Genomic DNA, 19,076 nt, shown 5'->3' on the forward strand with positions numbered 1-19,076 from the left:
AAAAGGTTATTTTGAACAGAATGATGGCCCACATCAACGAAAATTCAATTTTTGCCAATGAACAGTTCGGATTCCGCCATGGACATTCGACCACTCATCAACTTTTACGTGTAACAAATTTGATCCGTTCCAACAAATCTGAAGGCTACTCTACTGGTCTTGCTCTTCTAGACATAGAAAAAGCATTCGACAGTGTTTGGCATAAAGGTTTGATTGTAAAATTGAAAAATTTTAATTTTCCAACATACATTGTTAGAATAATTCAAAGTTATCTGTCAAATCGTACACTTCAGGTTAATTATCAGAACTCCAGATCTGAAAGACTTCCTGTAAGAGCTGGTGTTCCCCAAGGCAGCATTTTGGGACCAATATTATACAATATTTTCACATCTGACTTACCTGAGTTACCTCAGGGATGTCAAAAATCTTTGTTTGCGGATGACACAGGCCTCTCCGCCAAAGGACGAAGCCTGCGTGTCATCTGTAGTCGATTGCAAAAAAGTTTGGATATTTTTTCTTCATACTTGCAAAAATGGAAGATTTCTCCTAATGCTTCCAAAACTCAACTAATAATATTCCCACATAAACCAAAAGCTCTTTATTTGAAACCTTCAAGTAGACATGTTGTCACGATGAGAGGGGTTCCAATAAATTGGTCAGATGAAGTTAAGTATCTAGGACTCATGCTAGATAAGAATTTAACTTTCAAAAATCACATTGAGGGCATTCAAGCCAAATGTAACAAATATGTAAAATGTCTCTATCCCCTTATTAATAGAAAATCAAAACTTTGTCTTAAGAACAAGCTGTTGATATTCAAACAAATTTTCAGGCCAGCCATGTTGTATGCTGTACCAATATGGACTAGCTGTTGTAATACCAGGAAGAAAGCTCTGCAGAGAATTCAAAATAAAATTTTGAAAATGATTCTGAGGCTTCCTCCCTGGTATAGTACCAATGAGTTACATAGGATATCCAATGTTGAAACATTGGAACAAATGTCAAATAAAATAATCAATAATTTCAGGCAAAAATCGTTACAATCTTCTATTGCCACGATTAATGCGTTATATGTTTAGGTTAAGTTAGGTTAAGTATATTAAAAACTTTTTTTTCTCTTATAAGCAGGTGAAATCAACTCACCTGTAAAAAATCTGAACTGCTACGGCAAATGAAATGTAATATGTTATTAACAAAATGTTAATAAAATCTTAGATTTGTTTTACCAAATTAGGATGATAGTGTTGTCTAATAACACAGAACACCTAGATATAAGAAATAATGAATGTAATGTTTGGAATGATACTAATAAAGAAATTAAAAAAAAAAAAAAAAAAAAAAAAAAAAAAAAAAAAAAAAAAAAAAAAAAAAAAAAAAAAAAAAACGCATGTAACATTTGTCGCCCTGTTGGTAATGTATGCCTACTTGGAATTAACAATGTTTATTCCACGATAAATTGCAAAGCTTTTAGATTAAGCTTAGGCAGCGTCTGAAACTAAACGCCAAAACTGAAAATTATCGATTCCTTCCGTAACGCTTTTTGTATGCAACGTATCAAATTTCAAGCTCTCTTGACCTACCCGTTTATAGTTTTTTTGCACTTCGATGATTCGATTTCACTTTTAGAAAGACAGCCAAACGAAACGAAATATGGCTTTCGTCGTTAATTCTCCAAATTTTCTCAGTCTGTAGAGAAATGGACAGTGCTACAGATATGTTTCTACCTGATTAGAAAGGCATCCTTTATAAACCCAAACGATACGGTTCTTGGAAATCGATTTCTCAACCTACTACCTACTGTTAAGGGACAATAAAACGTAATTTATTGGGATGATGGCTCTCGATAATTACAGTGTTGATGTGGACTTATTATCGATGTTTCATTCATACCATGTCTTGAACTAGATGTTCAGCAGAATGACTAAAAAACACATAACTCCAACTATTAAATTGTATGCAATAATAATTGACAATTGAACGACAAAATATAACAATGAGAAAATGTTTGATGTGATAGAATACCCCAAAGAATACAAACAAAATTCATCACCCAAACAATACACCAAGTGCATGTTTTACAAGAAACCAATTTGAGAAGATCAACAGCGTTTCAGACATATTTATAAATATTTACATCGCATTCGGTATTCAAAGAGCTTCTTCTCTTCATATCCAATTGCCATCTTCTGCTCCGAGAAGCTCCATTCTTTGCTGTCGATCCCTGCATACTGCCGCCAGCAGACACTTCCGTTTGATGTTGATTAATAGGCTCTAATTAATTTTCTTTTTCACACTTTTGCCTTCGTTTGCTTGCAGCTATAGGAGCAACAGCCGGATCGAAACACGTGAAATACGCTTCCCAAGCACACATCAGTGAAAGTCTATCTTTTCCTATACATAAAAAAGACTAACCACCCCAAATCGAATCGAAAATGACCGAAACTACCGAAGCTCAAGTCGCTGCTGAGGTCAAGACCCCATCGCCCACGGCAGAGAACGCGACGGAGGTCCCGGCAGCCACCACCAATGGCCACGCCGAAGAGCAGCCCGCCTCCGAACAGAAGCCCACGGAGGAAACCAACGGAACGAGCACCGAGGACAAAGCCAAATCCGAACCCAAGGAGGAGCTGCCCCCGCCGAAGGAGATGCGTGCCGTCGTGCTGACCGGTTTCGGTGGGTTCAAAAACGTCAAGATCCTCAAGAAGCCAGAACCAGCCCCGCAGACCGGCGAGGTGCTGATCCGGGTGAAAGCATGGTGAGTGATGCTTGTTTTTAGTTCTGATACCGTCAAACGGGGTAACATTGATCAGTTTTTGAATATTTTCTTAAAAATTTCTTTTGTAAAATCAAATGTTGCGTATTTCATATTTTCAAAACGATTAGGGTGGTGTTCCAGTGGTAGTGTTTGTCCCAATAATAATGGTAGTGCGGTTTTAAGCGTGTTATGACTATTTATATTTTTATGTGAATTTTTCTAACATAGAACTTGTTAAAATAATATGAATGTGTATAAAAAAATCTTGGATATCAGTAAGGAAATAGTAAAAAACCATTAAGGTGAAGATCCATCAAATTTTTAAGAGCACAAACCTAGAGAACCAGATAGCGGTTTGAGCTGAAAACTTAATCGATTGGTCACCAGCGTGTTTTTTTGTGGTAAAAAAAATGAAGCTGCCGGTAGAGGGGTTAAAGATATCTTGGAGTTATATGGAACGATGTTCATGGTGGAGGTATTCTATGAATTTCGGAAAGGATCAAAACTTTAATTCCCGAAGAAATTTTCGGAGTAATACCTAATCACCTAAAGGAAACTTTGGAAGGATTTCTTCTCAATTTATCCACAGTTTGCCTCAGGAATTGCTTCGTTCCTCCAGGGATTATTCCAGCAATTCCATTTAAAACTCTTCCAGGGGTTTCCTATTAAATTTGGCGAGGAATTTCTAAGTTCGTTGCTCCTGATTTGTGTTTTTAATTTTTTTCCACATGTTATCCACGAAGTAGTTCTTTCAAACAATTATTGAGTAATTTCTTTAATAAAATGTCAATGTATTCTTAAAAAAATCATTTCGCACCAGCAAACACTACAGTAATCATTCCGTTCATTACCACACACGTTTTTATTTTTCACATATTTCGTTTGATAATTTTAATGTAATTCTTGGATTCTTTTTATTTTTTTATGATTATCTTAGGAATCTATCTACAATACCTACAAATACTTCCTTTGAACTGAGAGTTTTTTTTCTAAAGAGATCTCTGCAAGAGTCCATTGGGAATTTCTACAATTTTCATCAAAGCTTACAATATGAGTAAATAAAAAAACCGAATTTAGTAATATACCATTTAATTCCACTAGAGTTTGTATCCTTTGACAGATACGCGTATTTCGACCTCAACTGTAAGGCCGTCTTCAGTGTCGTGTACTAGACTCGACTTAGTCGAGTCGACTTAGTTTATCCGTAAATAAATGTCTGGCCACATTTTCTGATATTTTCTTCAGGAAAACATTTATATTATGGTTTCTGTTTGTTTTCTTTGTGGTTCCCGTTCGGTTTCTTTTCGGTCTCTTTTTTCAAGCATGAGGTCTCTTGCTACCACTAAATGTCCAAGTCTGAGGTTCTCTATTTCAACTTCTGGTAGTTTTTTGTTGAAATTTCATTAAAGAACAATAAATAACCTAAAGTTTTGTTTGTAATGAACGCATTATATTGATGTATTTGTTTTAAAGAGTTTAGAGGGTTAATTGTTCAAAGACAAAAGTAATTAACCAAGAGATTTTAAATTAAATAAAAAACATGAAGTTGTTAACACTCTGTTAACTTCTGATCAACTTAACCGAACATACCGTCACATACAACTCACCATTTTTTGAATTAAATTAAACAATCTTTTAGTTGCTTACTTTTGTCTTTAAACAACAACCCTTTGAAAAAATACTGAAATGTAATGAATTTATTACACGCAAAACTGCAGGTTATTTGTAGTTTATTAGTCTCATATCTGTAAATTGGGACTCCAAAAGCTCGAATACAGAGCCAAAACATGGGAATTTCGTAGAAAAGTAATATTTTTTACCCAATTAAAAAGTAGGTCTGAACTAAATACTATATTTAGTGTTTTAATTCCGTCATAATTACTTATCTTTTGACAGATGCGCGTATCTCGACTTCCACATGGTTGGTTTTCAGACAGACCGGACTAGATGATATTTTGGCGTTCTTAAGGTGAAGATGAATCGAAGCCAAAGTTCAAATTTTCAAGAGCACGGATCTGGAGAACCAAACATCCGTTTGAACTGAAAACCTAATCGATTTGTCACCACCAGCTAGTGACCAATCGATTAAGTTTTCAGCTTTAACGGATGTTTGGTATACCAGATCCGTGCTCTTGAAAATTTGAACTTTGGCTTCGATTCATCTTCACCTTAAGTAACGTTAAGGACTTCAACCGTTGTGATTTTTTCGATGCTATTTTGATACAGAACTATCATTAAACAGATAAGTAAACAATGCAAATATTTTGATTTTTCGAATGCCATAGGTGTTTTTTTTTTCTGAGGCTGTTAAAAACACGTGCTCCAGCCTATCAGAACACCGACCACTTCTTCAGTGTCAGATACTCGCATCTTTGATGAGGAACTGTAAAGTGGAATATGTAAACCTACTTTTTTTTTATTTTCCCAATTGAGATTCTTCTCAGATGGTTCGAATACGTGAAAGAGAACCTTTGATTACTAGATTGTGTCACGGACTGTATATTCATGCAGATAATGTTTCCGAAAAGTTTAAAAAATAGGCATGCTGTATGGCTTATGTTTTGAAAATATTTCAACGAAAACTATTGATTTGATATTTTAATCAGAAGAACAATTCCGATCAATGTCACCCTGCGGATCAATGTTACCCCTGTTTATTGTACCTACATTTTTATTTAGGTGCTAAGTGGAAGGGCTTTTACACGCCCGCTGGAAAGAAAAGAACAACCAATGAGCAGCATATTGTGCGGTGGAAAGTGTTAGATTTTTCAATCAGAGATGAAGCGATGGGAGATAAATTACCTTTGGAGCACATTCGGCCATTCGCTTCTTTTCAATGCATCATTTGTCACGGATTGAAAGCTTCCGAATTGGACACAATTTATCTTCCTGATTGAATTTTGACTGAAGACAGGGAGATTGATACTTTTCAGTTTATCTCCATCAACGTTATTGAATATAGTTTATAGGAGCCGGTGATTAATTTGAAGGAACATATTATTGAATCACTGAAAAGATGAACACGAAAATTTGTTTAAAGATCAAAAGCAATGTTTTGATTTTATGTTGATAAGTCGATACAGTCATTAAATATATTCCAACCCTCCATTGTATAATTAATGTTTTTGGAAAAGCATTACACGTATATATTTTTTACATTTTACGCAAAAGTCATACTCACGAATTTAAGACGTATAAAAACTAATCAGAAATAATGGTAAATCAAATGCACTTTATGGGTAACACATCGTAACAAAAATGACATTTTTGCATATCTGAAGTATCACATTATGTGTCTCTAGTAGATTTGGGGTTGCTGTATCTGATACCGTTCTTAAAAATGTTCCTGCACGTCACATTTTTTAGCTACAGGTCCCCAAAATTGTGTAAAACGCTGTTTTCATTGATTTTAACATGAAATTTTTAAGTGTGATTTATCAAACTTTTTTGCAAACCATAAACAAACATGCAAAATATGATTTTAACTTTCATTTTAAATATAATTTGGTTCAAATTGCACGATTAAATTGATTCTATATCGATTTTTCCAACATGTTTGCAGTCTCCATCCATATAAAATTCTTCGTTTCTCTTATATGGCAAAATACAATACATGTGTAAATCATCAAAAAACAACGTTTGAGCATCGAAAGTTTTACGAACTTTGTTGATAATAACTGTTATACACATGAAGCTTGAATTTTGTGAAAAAATTAAGCGAATAAATTGCCATACAAGCTGGCAAACTTGCATGCAAGTTGGCTGTAATAGTTAAAGTTTTCATTCTCAACAGTCAATATCTCAAAAACTAGACGTGCTATGATATTTTTGAAAACAGTAATGGATTCAGCAACCCTTAATATAGTAAGTAGGGGTATTCTAGTGCTTGAGACAAAAACGTGTTCCGCAGTGTAATTTGGTCAGATCACTCTATTTTCTTTATATTTAAATTCCACATAAGAGAAGAACAAACTCAATCGGTATTGTAAGCTTTATCGTTTAGCTGAAACATACACTAAATCAATTTGGTCCGAAAGTGTTTATTTCCCTGAGCAAAGAGGGCGAAAAAGAAAAACTCATCATCCGCCTCCACTACTCCTCTGGGAACTACGGAACCGGATGGCGTGTTTCGCCTTGAACCGTATCGTCGCGTCAACGGCGACGTTCAGTAATAACGAGCGAATGTCCTTTGGCACATTATTGTCTAGTCTAGCCCTCTGCTACATAGCGATCCCGATTAGAATAATATAACAAGATTTGTTACAAATAACATATGTTGTTAGAATGTTTGTTATCAAGGTGGTATTGTTCTGAACTTGTTACAGTTTGTTATTTTGTACATCTTTGAGACACATTCTGCAGAAATTGTCGTACAATTATTACAGGATTTGTTCTAGTCTTGTTTAATTTAATGCAAATTTCGTTAGAATTAAAAACAAAAAAATATCATTTCAGAGAAAAGCATTCTGTTATAATCCTATTCCTTCCGTCTGATCGGACTGGCAATGGTTGGCATGAAACGGACCGAACCTGACAGAACCGCAGACTGACTGTCTGCGTTCCGTTTGGTGCACTTTGTGCGAGTGCAAAAAGAGCCGCAACACGGAACGGTGAAAAGGAATCATGCAATGCCTAGGATATAAATTGTCTTGGCTGGTGATGCCGGCCGCTGACTGCCGGTGTATTGTCCTTGTTCCAGCCGGGAGCCGGAAGGAAAACCCACTTGAATGGCAGGAATGTTTGTAGTATTTCGGGGGGATTAATTTAGGTACTGCAATTACGACTTTTGACTAACTTTGAGCAAAGTCATATTAGCGAAGCAATCTACGTATCTGCTACACAGAAAAAAATCCGTTCTCGTATCCGTGAACAGTAGGCGTGAACTCGTCAACATGCAAAAATACACTGTAAACTAGATCATGTTTATGCGTAAACATGATGGTAGTTCATGGTGTATTTTTGACGGTTCACGTTTTCCAGAACTCTTTTTTGAGTGTGTACAATAGTGGTGATAAGACTCCCCTTGGAAGCAGCCGCAACTCTAAATTTCAAATTCGCTGCTTGACATAATATCGAGAAGAGATGTCGGTTATTGAGCATTTGGTAATTTGGTAATTAGTGTAGGCAGCCCATGGATTCGTGCAGCTTCCAATAGGGCATCGAAAGACACGTTATCAAAGGCACCCTCAATATCCAAGATGACACCCAATCAGGATTGCTTCTGAGCGAATGCTTTCTCGACATCGTATACAACTTTGTATAAAAGAGTCACTGTTTACTTGGTAGGCGTTCCAGACAATTCAGAAGAAAAGTCAGACTGATTGTTCTGAAATTCTTCGCTTCTTCCTACGACAGATGTCCTCCTTTCGGAATAAAAGCCAGGATCTAGGAATATACCTGGTAGCAAAACTGCTCACAAGTATCTTTTTCAAAACTTGTTTGATAAACACAAATCTCTTCTGGAGTAGAGCAGGATAAGTCCTATCTGCTCCTGGAGATTCTAAGGAAACAAAACTATTAAGTGCCCAAGGCTTGCCACGCGAGTTTGCCATTTCATGTTTACTGTAAGTAGCAAAAACTGGGTCCACAAGGTTACCTAGATAGAAGTTTCCCTTACGAAACTAAGGTTCTTGAACTAGCACCACTTGAGCTGTACCATTTTGCATGTGTCGGCAAAGATTGATCGTTGCTGTTCTTTTATGCTGATGATTGATCTGATGAGCTATCCTAACCGTAGTCACTACCCAAATCCTGCCTAGGATTAAGTTTTTTGCAATCTCAGCACGTAAAAGAACAGCAACATAAAAACCAGATCGGCATCTACTAATAGTCGGTTAAAAAGCACAGAGTACACTGTATAAAGCGCATAATGCGAATTCATATAGGTGATAATGTATATTAAATAACAACATACTCATAGTTCCACCCTTATTTAGCCTCTGGCTTGAGACTCAAGAAGGGCAGCCGATTATCTCGAAGCAACACACGATCTGCAATTGCTCTGAATAGCGCATGATAGGTACATTACTGTGACAGGTGCCCTAGGACTCAACAAGTTCCGTTTCCGGTTAGGGTTTTATTGCACATTTTTAAGCATTAATAATCCCTGGCATGATAGACATGAATCCTCCTACTAAGAATTATGGGTCTCTTGTTAGGTGTCTTTGTACCATTACAACAGGCAGTCCGTAGTGTTATTCTTAGCCAATAGAAACAACTGCTACCAATACTACACAGTTATATTAGATGAATATAGAATAAGTTTTTGACTGATTTTTTCCATGTGCACTTTTTTCCCATTTATCATTGAAATAAGTATTTTTATCAGACCTCTATGTTACGTCAGTCCATCATCGGTTTTAGCATTGTCAAAGCGTCCACCACCTTCGACACCAGGACTGTGCAGTCCACGCCCACGAAACGTTTTCTCCAGAGCAACAGTTTCGTTTGAAATGCAGCCGAACGGTATTTGTGGCTTAACACGCTTACACACCCGCTCAAAACCACAGGCTGGAAAGCTAACCGAAGAGGCTCGAAACACTTTTGCTCTGTGCGAAAGTGAAAATTTTCATGGATCGTTAGCTTCCTCCGACTGGGCTGCCCATTTGGACGTCGTGATAATGGCAATTTAAAAGCTTTATGCAGTCCAACTACCGCGCTGCAAGTCTGCAAGCATGCCGTCCGCAGTGTTTAGGGTTATAAATTGTCCACAGGTGGCAATGTTATTGCTTTTTTTTAGTTTTAACAGTTGAATTTTTCCCACAATCTGAGGATGATTATGTTCCAGAAGTCGTAACTTCTGGAAAATCAAAATTTGAATATGAATACCTCATTCTTTCAGCTTGTAAACATATACATAGCAGCACACTAGCTATATCTAACAAAAAAAAAACATGTAGAGTTCTTGACACACGGATAAAAATCTGATCCCCTCACCATGATTTACAAATCATGAAATTCATAAATTGGTTAGGTCATAATATCAGGATCACAAATCATGGTTCCTGGAGTCATAATCATGATTCCTCATAACCGTAACATCCAGTGTGAAAACACTAAGCGGCGCACTTTGCTTTATCTCATTCGTTTCGATCACTCTTGATTCAAGATGACGAAGCGGTTGAGTGGTAGAGTACGTTGCTCACAATCGGAAGGTTCATGGCTCGTATCTCAATGTATGCTATTTTTAACTTTTTTTTTATTTTGTCGATCATAAACGGATGCGCGACTCAGCATTTTTGGCATTTGAATCATGATTCCGAGCAATCAGCTACAAAAACCTAACGCGTGTGTTGCGTTACGGCAATCTGACTCATGATATCATGAGTCCAAATCATGGTGTATTTTCATAAGACGAAAACACGCTGGAATCATGATATCATGAGTCATAATCTTGTTTTTGGATTCTGATTTCTACCCGTGCATAAGTAATGCAATCAAGCATTTCTTGCGTAGAGAGTATCATAGCGGCGTATCTGTAGTCATTGATTTCTCTTCTCTCAGATTTTCTCTTTGGATTGTTACGTTAAATTCAGACGATTTAAGATTATTCAAAGTATTACGAAGAAGGATGTTGAGTACTTCCTATTGAAAAAAAAAAAGGATTGTCGAAAACATTGGCCCAATCAAGTTAATAGCGAACGAGAGAATGGACGAAGAGAAACCTAACACTGTAAGAGACGCCATTATGCTACTAAACGCGAGATTTGCATTGCTGCTGTGCAGTTCAATAGAGGTTATCAGCTATTTGAACGAAGTTACCTAATTGGGTACAGCTAAGTTACGCTGAAAATGAAATGAATCGATCGGTCGTTGTTATCAACGATGGCACGCGAAAGTTTGTGCAAAAATTGTTGTTTGATCTCGCATCAGCATCTCCCTGGCTGTGCAGATCACACCTAGCGTGTGATCCCATTCAATTGATCCCCTTTGCGCCCAGTATCAGTAGCAGCCTAATTTTATTATCTTTGCTAAATTAGGCATCGTGGTGACACACCGCAAGCGTAGCATTGCTTTGTGCCATTGCAATGCTTTGTACGCACGATAGCATTCAACCGTACTACCTCTACAGTATATATAAGCCACACTTGACACAGCATCATCACTTGTAAATTTGTATCCCTCTTGCTTGTACATTATCGTTCGTTCCCCCACCGAGCGGGCACGCTGCCCCTCGGTGGTAATAAATTAGCAGTATGGAAAGAAAGTGCGTTTGAGTCGTTGTCCGTTCATCACCTAAAAATTATCACAACGTAGGGAAAGACATCCTGGCCGCAACAATTGTCTTATCAGCGTGTTGCAGCGGACGGAAGTAAATATTCGCCGAAATTCGCACAACGGGTTAATTACGATGGCTGTAAGTGCCGGTTGCACATTCAGACAGGTCAAAGGCGCCTCGCTGATAAGTTTTATGGCCGTTAGTTTGCTTGCACGGGTTTGATTTGATAATCGCATTGTTCCTTTTTCTGTATGCAGGATTCGCTCATGTGTGACGCTTAGGGGAAGACGGGGTTAGACCTAATCACGCGATCCGATCGCGGTTGAGTACTATGTGCATTACTTGTTTAAACCAGTATATTCTGTGCTTTTTCGCCTTTGATGACTTTAAATAGATATCAATTTAGTTTTTACGGTTCTATTCTAATTAGGTCTTAAATTTGCAAGAAGCTTAACATTGCCTAGTTAGGGTAGTGACTACCGTTAGGATAGCAATATAAATCTTCAGCATAAAAGAATAGCAACGACACAGCTGGAGCTGATAGAACGGCCTCTAGTTGTGAAATTTAGAAATTACTCCTAAACTCTTATCGTCCACCATATGACATTGCACAGTTGCTTGCTTATCACTTATCATGACGGATGGTTCCATACTGCTAGAATCCAATCGGAGCCGGTCTTCCTTGTGTGCAGTTTGATCGTTAGGGTAAACACCATTATCCGGCACGTACACAAACTTTGGTGTTCCGAAGAATCTCATAAAATTGCAATTCGCCCATCATCATCATCATCCTCGTGGAATCATTCCAGTGCACCATGCTAACGTATGAGTGCACATGCTCTTTGCGATATTATTATTACCGTACACTGCACAATCAAGTTCGGAAGGAATGTGGAAGATGACGACGAGGACGACAGCGAGAAGAACCATGCATAAGATATTGTATTGGCAAAGTGAGATGAAAAAGTGCCTTCCGAAAAAAATAAGAACTTAACTGAAACAGGAACAAACTCAAATCATACGACAAGCCCGGAGGAAAAGGAACATGTGCAGCGCACATGTGCCCTGTCGCTCGTTTGTGTCTTTTGGTTTGGGAGACCGGTTCGCTCTGAACGGGGCGTGGAGTTCCCTGAACCACGGTTGAAGAGGTTTCTGAATTGTTCTCTCGGTCAAATTCGATGGAGAAAAATGAATAATAATAGATAAGTTTTTCCATTCCGTTCGGCATTTGCTATATTTGCATATAACGCATGGCGGAAAGGGTTTGTTTTTATCGATTGAAAGGAAGTCCTTTGCGAAGAATTTACAGCTCGTACACTTACTTCCCGATGGTGAGTAGGTGGAATATTGTTGAATACTTTCGCGTGGCGTCCGACCGTAGAAGCAGCATCTTCTGCTGCACGTTCAGCGCCACAATAAAATGTGCTTAATACGTCTAATGAATATAAATTAGATTCTTCCCTTCAAAGGAAGAGTCGGGGAGAGGCACTAACTGAAGGAAAGCCATTTCCAACGGCTTTTTCTTTGGGGCTATCATATCTTTCCTTAGTCGACCTACACACATGAGTGAGTGGGCTTATGCAGTGCGTACAAGTTTGTTCGTCAGAAATTCAAAATGATAGTCATTACGTTTGAAACATTTTTAAGAAATTGCGAATTATGCGACCAATGCCGTATTTTTTATGGCTAAACTTGTAATATATATTTTTTTTAATTATCTGTAGACTAACAAATGAAAAAGGCAGAAAACACTCAAACAGAGCTTCTCCCGTTTACCACAGACGTATTTCAAATAACTATTTGTGTAATAAATTTACAAAAACTGATCTAAGGATGATGCTTCTTTTAAACAGAGAAACTCTGGCTCTCAAAGCTTTTCCGCCCTTTTTGCTTTGCTGGATGGCTTGGCTCAAGATTACCGAAAAAAACATAATATTCATTGGCCATGTGTTATCCCACTTTTAGAAGAAAAATATATCAAATTCTAAGTAAGCCCGTTATTAGGTTCTGATATTACTTGTCTATTACATAATTCCAAATCACTTACATGAGTTATTAATTATTATTGGTCTATAGAAACATGTCTTGAATCATCTCAAAATCGCATGTCAGGAGGAAAAGTGCAATAATGAATTTAATTAAAGCGAAGATGCATCGAAGCCAAACTTCAAATTTTCAAGTTTCAGAGGCGCAACCAAGAGGGGGTTCTGCCCCCCCTTACAGCCGAAAAAAATAAGCTTACTACCTATGTATATTTTTTTCATTCATCACTACAAATGCTAAAATTACGAAGAAGTTAATTCATTTGATACTCACTAACATTCAAAGTTAAAGTGTTTTTACGGTTACATTCTTATTTGTTATGTTTGTATAACATAACCATAACGAGTTTAATGAAAACAAAATAATCTGTAAATTACTACTATAATAAAACTAATAAAACCGATTTTTTTGCCTTTTCTGGCAACCAACTGAAGGCATTGTATGAGAAGTTTGTTGAACATTCAGAAGCCGCTTAAAATTTGAAAAAATCTATGGTTACTACGTACTTCAAGACATTGGGCTTTGTTATGAAGAGTATTATTTTGTTTGAATTGTTCAATATTCAGAAATAACGTGTCTTGATAAATTTAGTAGAATATTCTTCAATTTCATCTGAAAATCAGGCTTCTTTCGAAGATTTAATCAGAAATCATTCAATGATTTTGTCAAAATTAGCAATTCCCCTGAATTCTGCTAATGATATTGGCAGCAGAACTACAAGTTATCTCAAATTCCTCCAAAAACTAGTCAAGCTTTTTTCCTCAAATTTGTTGCGAGAATACTTAAAACTTTGTCAGAAAATCTTCTTCCATACTTCATCCTGTTTTATCAGAAACTCCTCTAACAGTTCTTTCAATGAAGTATTCCGAGGAAAAAAACTCAAAGAAGCCAACGAAACGGTAGTTTGTTTCATCTAGGAATTCATTTATTATTATTTTTCGAAACAATAAGAAAATTACTTTTAAGTAAGTTTTGCAAAGACTCGTTTGAAACGTTTTAAGATTTGTTAAGGATTCATTCAAATATCTAGATGATGCACTTCTAGGCATTTTTTTCTTCATGTGGTTTCTGGACGAGGAATTGAATTAAGTAACATGTTTGACTCCACATTGCTCAGAAGAAAGAAGGTTTACGTCCTTCGTAGCGTGACAATTTATGCAAAAGTTTAGAACAAATACATAGTAACGTTGCGCAAGGTGTCAAAAATTGTCATTTTGTTAAAAAAGGTAAATAATAAATGCCTTCAAGGTCGTTCAAAACTCTCCTTCAGGGCTGGTAGCGACTAAGTGTCTTACAAATAGAGACTTATCATATGTTATGACAGGAATTAATAAGGGATCAAAAAATGACCATAAGAGGATCGATTAGGACCCAATCAGTCACCAATAAAACAAAAATGAAAAATAATGATACAAAATTAAACCAGGAGATAAGGGGATTTAGAATAGAATGAAACCAAGGATTTTCCTAAGGATGCTTCTAAGATTGATTTTTCAATTTTTTTTTGTGGCGATTACTATAACGGTTGATACTTTTTCTTGATATTGATAAGAAATGCAGAAGAATTTTTTGCCCAACCTTCACGTTCTTCTGGAAATTTTATCACACATTTCTTAGAAAGTCTTGAGCTCTACAGGAATTCATCCAATAGTTAGATTTACCTAGGATTTTCACCAATTTTTTCGTTTCGGACATCTTTTCGAATTATGGGGCCTTCCTTAGCCATGTGGTTAGAGTCCGCGGCTACAAAGTAAAGCCATGCTGAAGGTGTCTGGGTTCGATTCCCGGTCGGTCCAGGATAATGGAAATTTCCTTGACTCCCCTGGGCATAGAGTATCATCGTACCTGCCACACGATATACGAATGCGAAAATGGCAACTTAGGCAAAGAAAGGTCTCAGTTAATAACTTTAAGAACACTACGCTGAGAAGCCGGCTCTGCCCAAGTGGGGACGTTAATGCCAATAAGAAGAAGAAGAAGATAAGATAATTGATATTAGAATCAAACCAAGCAAGGTTTTTTCTAAGAGTATTTTGAATTATTTGGGACATTAAGTATTACTGTACATTTTTGTCATGATTCTGATAAAATATACATAAGAAATTATTTCAGCTCTTTGTCAGACATTTTTTTTAGATATTTTTCCGAAAATTTTATCGAAAGTTCATTAAGTGTTCATTTCACAGACTCCATGATAAATTTCTCCAAGAAATTCGTTCAAAATACGTTCATGAATTCAACTTGGAATTTTTCCAAGGACTACTCCTGAAATAACTGATTTTTTATATAAATTTAGATTCTATCAGGAACAGTGATGGAAGGTCGGCAAACAGGCGAATAGGTCTGTTGAACCGGAATAAGAACAAAACAAGAAGCTCGCGGTCACCAGAGTGCTGATTTGCTCGTATCCATCGTGCTCGCGAGTAAACAAAGCTAAAGTGATTCGTGAACGTGTTCGTAGGTGTTCAGAGTCAATTGCGCTTTTGGAAAAAAAAGCTATTTCCTCTGAGTTTACTGACGATTTGACAAATATACAATTATTTTTTTCTGTCAAAACCATAATAAATCACAACTTGTTCGATTAGTAGCCAGTAAATGTTCGCGAACTTTCTGCTATTTATTTTTTGGTTTGTTCTTCTAGGCAGGCGGGTGTGAATTTAATAACACTAACCCTGTTCGCGAAAATGTCATGTTTGTTTTGCATTGGTTTACACTCGTGAGATGCTTCGTGATGCAAATATTTTAATCAATTTTTTTCACAAATTTCTTAAGAAAGTCTTAAGTTCTTCAGGAGTTTATCCAGTGATTCTTATGTCGATGTACCTATGACTGTCACCTAGTTTTTCGTTTAGGAAATATTTGAGAACATAATCAGTTGTTTCTCCTAAGAACCCTTTTTTCCGCGATGTTGTTTGTTTTGCGCAAGGATTTTTTAAATATATTGTTCTTACTGCTAGGTGACCCCAAGGCAGAGATAACGTTAAAGAAACCTCCAAGTGATCTCTGATAGAACTTCTGTATAAATTACTGATAATCTCCTGCAAGGATCTTTGCAAGTAGGTACTCCTGGAATGTTACAAAGTCTTGAAGAGTTTCGTAGATAAATTGCTAAAAAGTAGTAAATAAAATTCTTGGATAATATTCGGCAGGACTTGATGGATAATTTCTGAAAAACTAGGATGGAAACTCTGAAAAATTCGTGAACGAATGATCGGACGAAGGACTGAAATGATTTCTGTAGTATTCGCTGGTATGAAATCTTGAATAAACTTTTGAAGAATCCATAGAGTTTTTGCTGTAAGAGTAACCTCTGGATTAAATGCTGGAATAGTAGTATACGCAACAAGGTGCAGAATGATGATTTTACATCACTAGTCGTACATTTATCTAACGAGGCTTGCCGAGTTGAATAGTTACGACGAGTGCTGTAAAAACCGGTTTCTGCAACGAGTTGCGTACACAATTTTTTGGAATTCCGTAGAAGACCACGTGAGGGTGTCAGAAATCATATCAGGATACATTCACCATTATTTTACAATTTCTGAAAAAAAATGTTGTGTAATAATTCATTACGCAACTCAAAACAGTTGCGTAATGATAAAACGTCGTATAATGCACTGTATACAGCACTGGTTTCAGTTGCGTAATGACTATTACCATACTGCATAATTCAGTGCATGATAGATTGTCGTGATGAAAAACAGCTTATTACAGTCACCCCACAGTTATGGATAGCACACAGATATGGATCGGAGTTGGATTAAAACTGGAATATTTCGTTCAATAGAGTTGCAATTACGTAGAACACATTTTACCTGCGTGAACCATAAATCTGTGCAGCATCGCAGTTAATTATAATATGCTTAACCTTATTTTTTTCGTCTGTAGGAAATAAAATGTAAACCGTATTCCCAGAAGCGTTGATTCATAACTGTGGGCATTGAAAACCATACCACAGTTATGAATCAAAGATAAAACGATTCCGAAATAAATGCCAAAACGTATGCTTTCCCAAGCACACCATTCGATTACCTCGCAGAAAATTTGCTGTTATAGGGGTTTGATCTATAATATGAGTCGATTGTTCCATAATACGGATCCTTCTCTCCTTCTGATCCACATCTGTGGGATGGACATCGTTTGAAATTTCTATCGAAATCGACATTTTTTCGCAAATAACCGCGACTTTTGAAGTGTATTCTCAAAAACAACTATATTCTGCAATACCAGGGAGGTAATTTTGTTTTGTACAGCGTCACCATGTTTTTCAATCATATGTTGTTCTGAAAAATGACCCTTAGTTGATCCATAACTGTGGGGTAACTGTACGATGAGAAATTGCAAAAAATACTTTAAATTCTTCCTGAAAGAAACTGATATTGAATTTTTGAAGGAATCATATGAAATTATTGAAAGATAAAATGGAAAAATCGACGTAGGAACTAACGAAGGATGCTTGTAGAGTTTCATAGAACAACCCATAGCCCGTGTTCAAAAACTATGGATTAGACCAGGCCTGCCCAACCTTTTTGAAGCGCGGGCCAAATCGCAGAAAAAATATTGTGTGGCGGGCCAGGTTTCCAAATGCACAAATATTCGCATGAAATCTGAGAAAAATCAGTAAATGAAGCACATTTTTTCTATGGAATCATGCAAAACTCTTGTACAGGATATTTTGAAGAGTTTACCCAAGAAATTTTGAACGCTTGGAAACTAATGTCCAGGACTTTAAAGGAATTTACTCAGAATCCTACCAGAATTTCACCAAGTAGAGTGCAGAATCACTTGGGCACTTCCATGGTTCACTTTGGCATGCGATGTTTTTCTCGGTCGAATTGTCTGAAACTTTGCAATAAAAAGCTGAAGCGCCAAATAAGAGCTGTAGCTTCCAAAACACTGCATTGCTGAAGTGAATTTAAAGTGACAAGAATAGGATCCGGATCCCTATGATTCGAAATCCTGCATAAGATTTTGTGAGGCTCATGACCCGGAATGAGGAACTTTTGCGAAAATCTTGGTCAGAATCCTGTCCAGGATTTCACAAGAATCGTGCCTAAGATTTCTTGAGAATCTTGCCTGATATTTTTTTAGAAATCCTACCGTGAAATCTTCGAGAATGCTGTCGAAGAATTCATACTAACCTTAGCCAGGATTTTAGAAACTTACACATTAAATTCGATGTAAATCTTGGCCGTGGAAGATGCTGTGAGAAGCCTGTCTATGTTATTCGTGAAAATCGTGTCCAGAATTTATGACAAATCTTGTCTTACATTTTCTAAAAGCTTGCCTTTTTTATAATCCTGCCAAGAATTCTCACTCCCATGAGTTGGTTAAACTTATTTTCAGAGTTCTGGAAGAATTTTTAGATTCAGAAAAATTAAGCTTTTTGACAATAATTTTTGTGCTGGCTTAATTTCGATTATAGAAGAAAGTCAAGATTTAAAAATGTTGTTGTATTTTTAACAAGATGAATCTAATAAACTTGATTTTTTATAAAGAATCTTAATTCGAACTTCTCAAGTTAGATCCATTTGCAGATTAAATTTTACCAGTTATTTTAAACTCCGACAATACCTAAAATTAAGCTGCAAAAGATTATAGTCAAAGATTTGGATTGGTTCCAAGGGATTCTGATGATAAGAAAATTTTAAAACAAAGTAAATAATTACTCAGCTAAATATTTGTTCCAAGCTAAATGAAAATCTAAAACGGTTAGCTTTAGTATGTCTATCTTCAAGTAGGTAAGTTCAAAGGGCCGAAAATGAGAAGAATCTATAAAACTTCCGCGGGCCGCACAAAATGGAGTCGTGGGCCCCATGCGGCCCGCGGGCCGTACGTTGGGCAGGCCTGGATTAGACCTTTGTAGATTTTTTTGGAAGAAATCCTGATAATCTCCTAGAGTAACAAAACCGATAGAAGAGCTAGTGGTAAACTATGTGTAGGAAATTCTGGGCTAGTCTCTGGGATATTTCTAGAGTAATTCATGTGGAAACTACTTAAGGTAGTAGCTCTGAAGTGCTTAAGGTTTTGAGGTTTGAAACTAGTTCAGAAGAAACCTTT

General features: G+C 36.7%; 1 protein-coding gene across 3 annotated transcripts in view; it reads left to right on the plus strand.

The window, feature by feature from the left end:
* LOC5573673 (synaptic vesicle membrane protein VAT-1 homolog-like) overlaps positions 1-19,076 on the plus strand; it is a 164,294-nt gene that overhangs the window by 72,477 nt on the left and 72,741 nt on the right. For all 3 annotated transcript variants that reach the window (XM_021842520.1, XM_021842519.1, XM_021842521.1), the window contains exon 3: positions 2,317-2,755. In XM_021842520.1, the coding sequence (XP_021698212.1) occupies positions 2,433-2,755 (323 nt within the window). In that variant the 5' untranslated portion in view covers positions 2,317-2,432. The remainder of the gene's footprint in view (positions 1-2,316; positions 2,756-19,076) is intronic.

Source organism: Aedes aegypti, chromosome 2, assembly GCF_002204515.2.
Source record: "Aedes aegypti strain LVP_AGWG chromosome 2, AaegL5.0 Primary Assembly, whole genome shotgun sequence".
NCBI classification, from domain to species: Eukaryota; Metazoa; Arthropoda; class Insecta; order Diptera; family Culicidae; genus Aedes; species Aedes aegypti.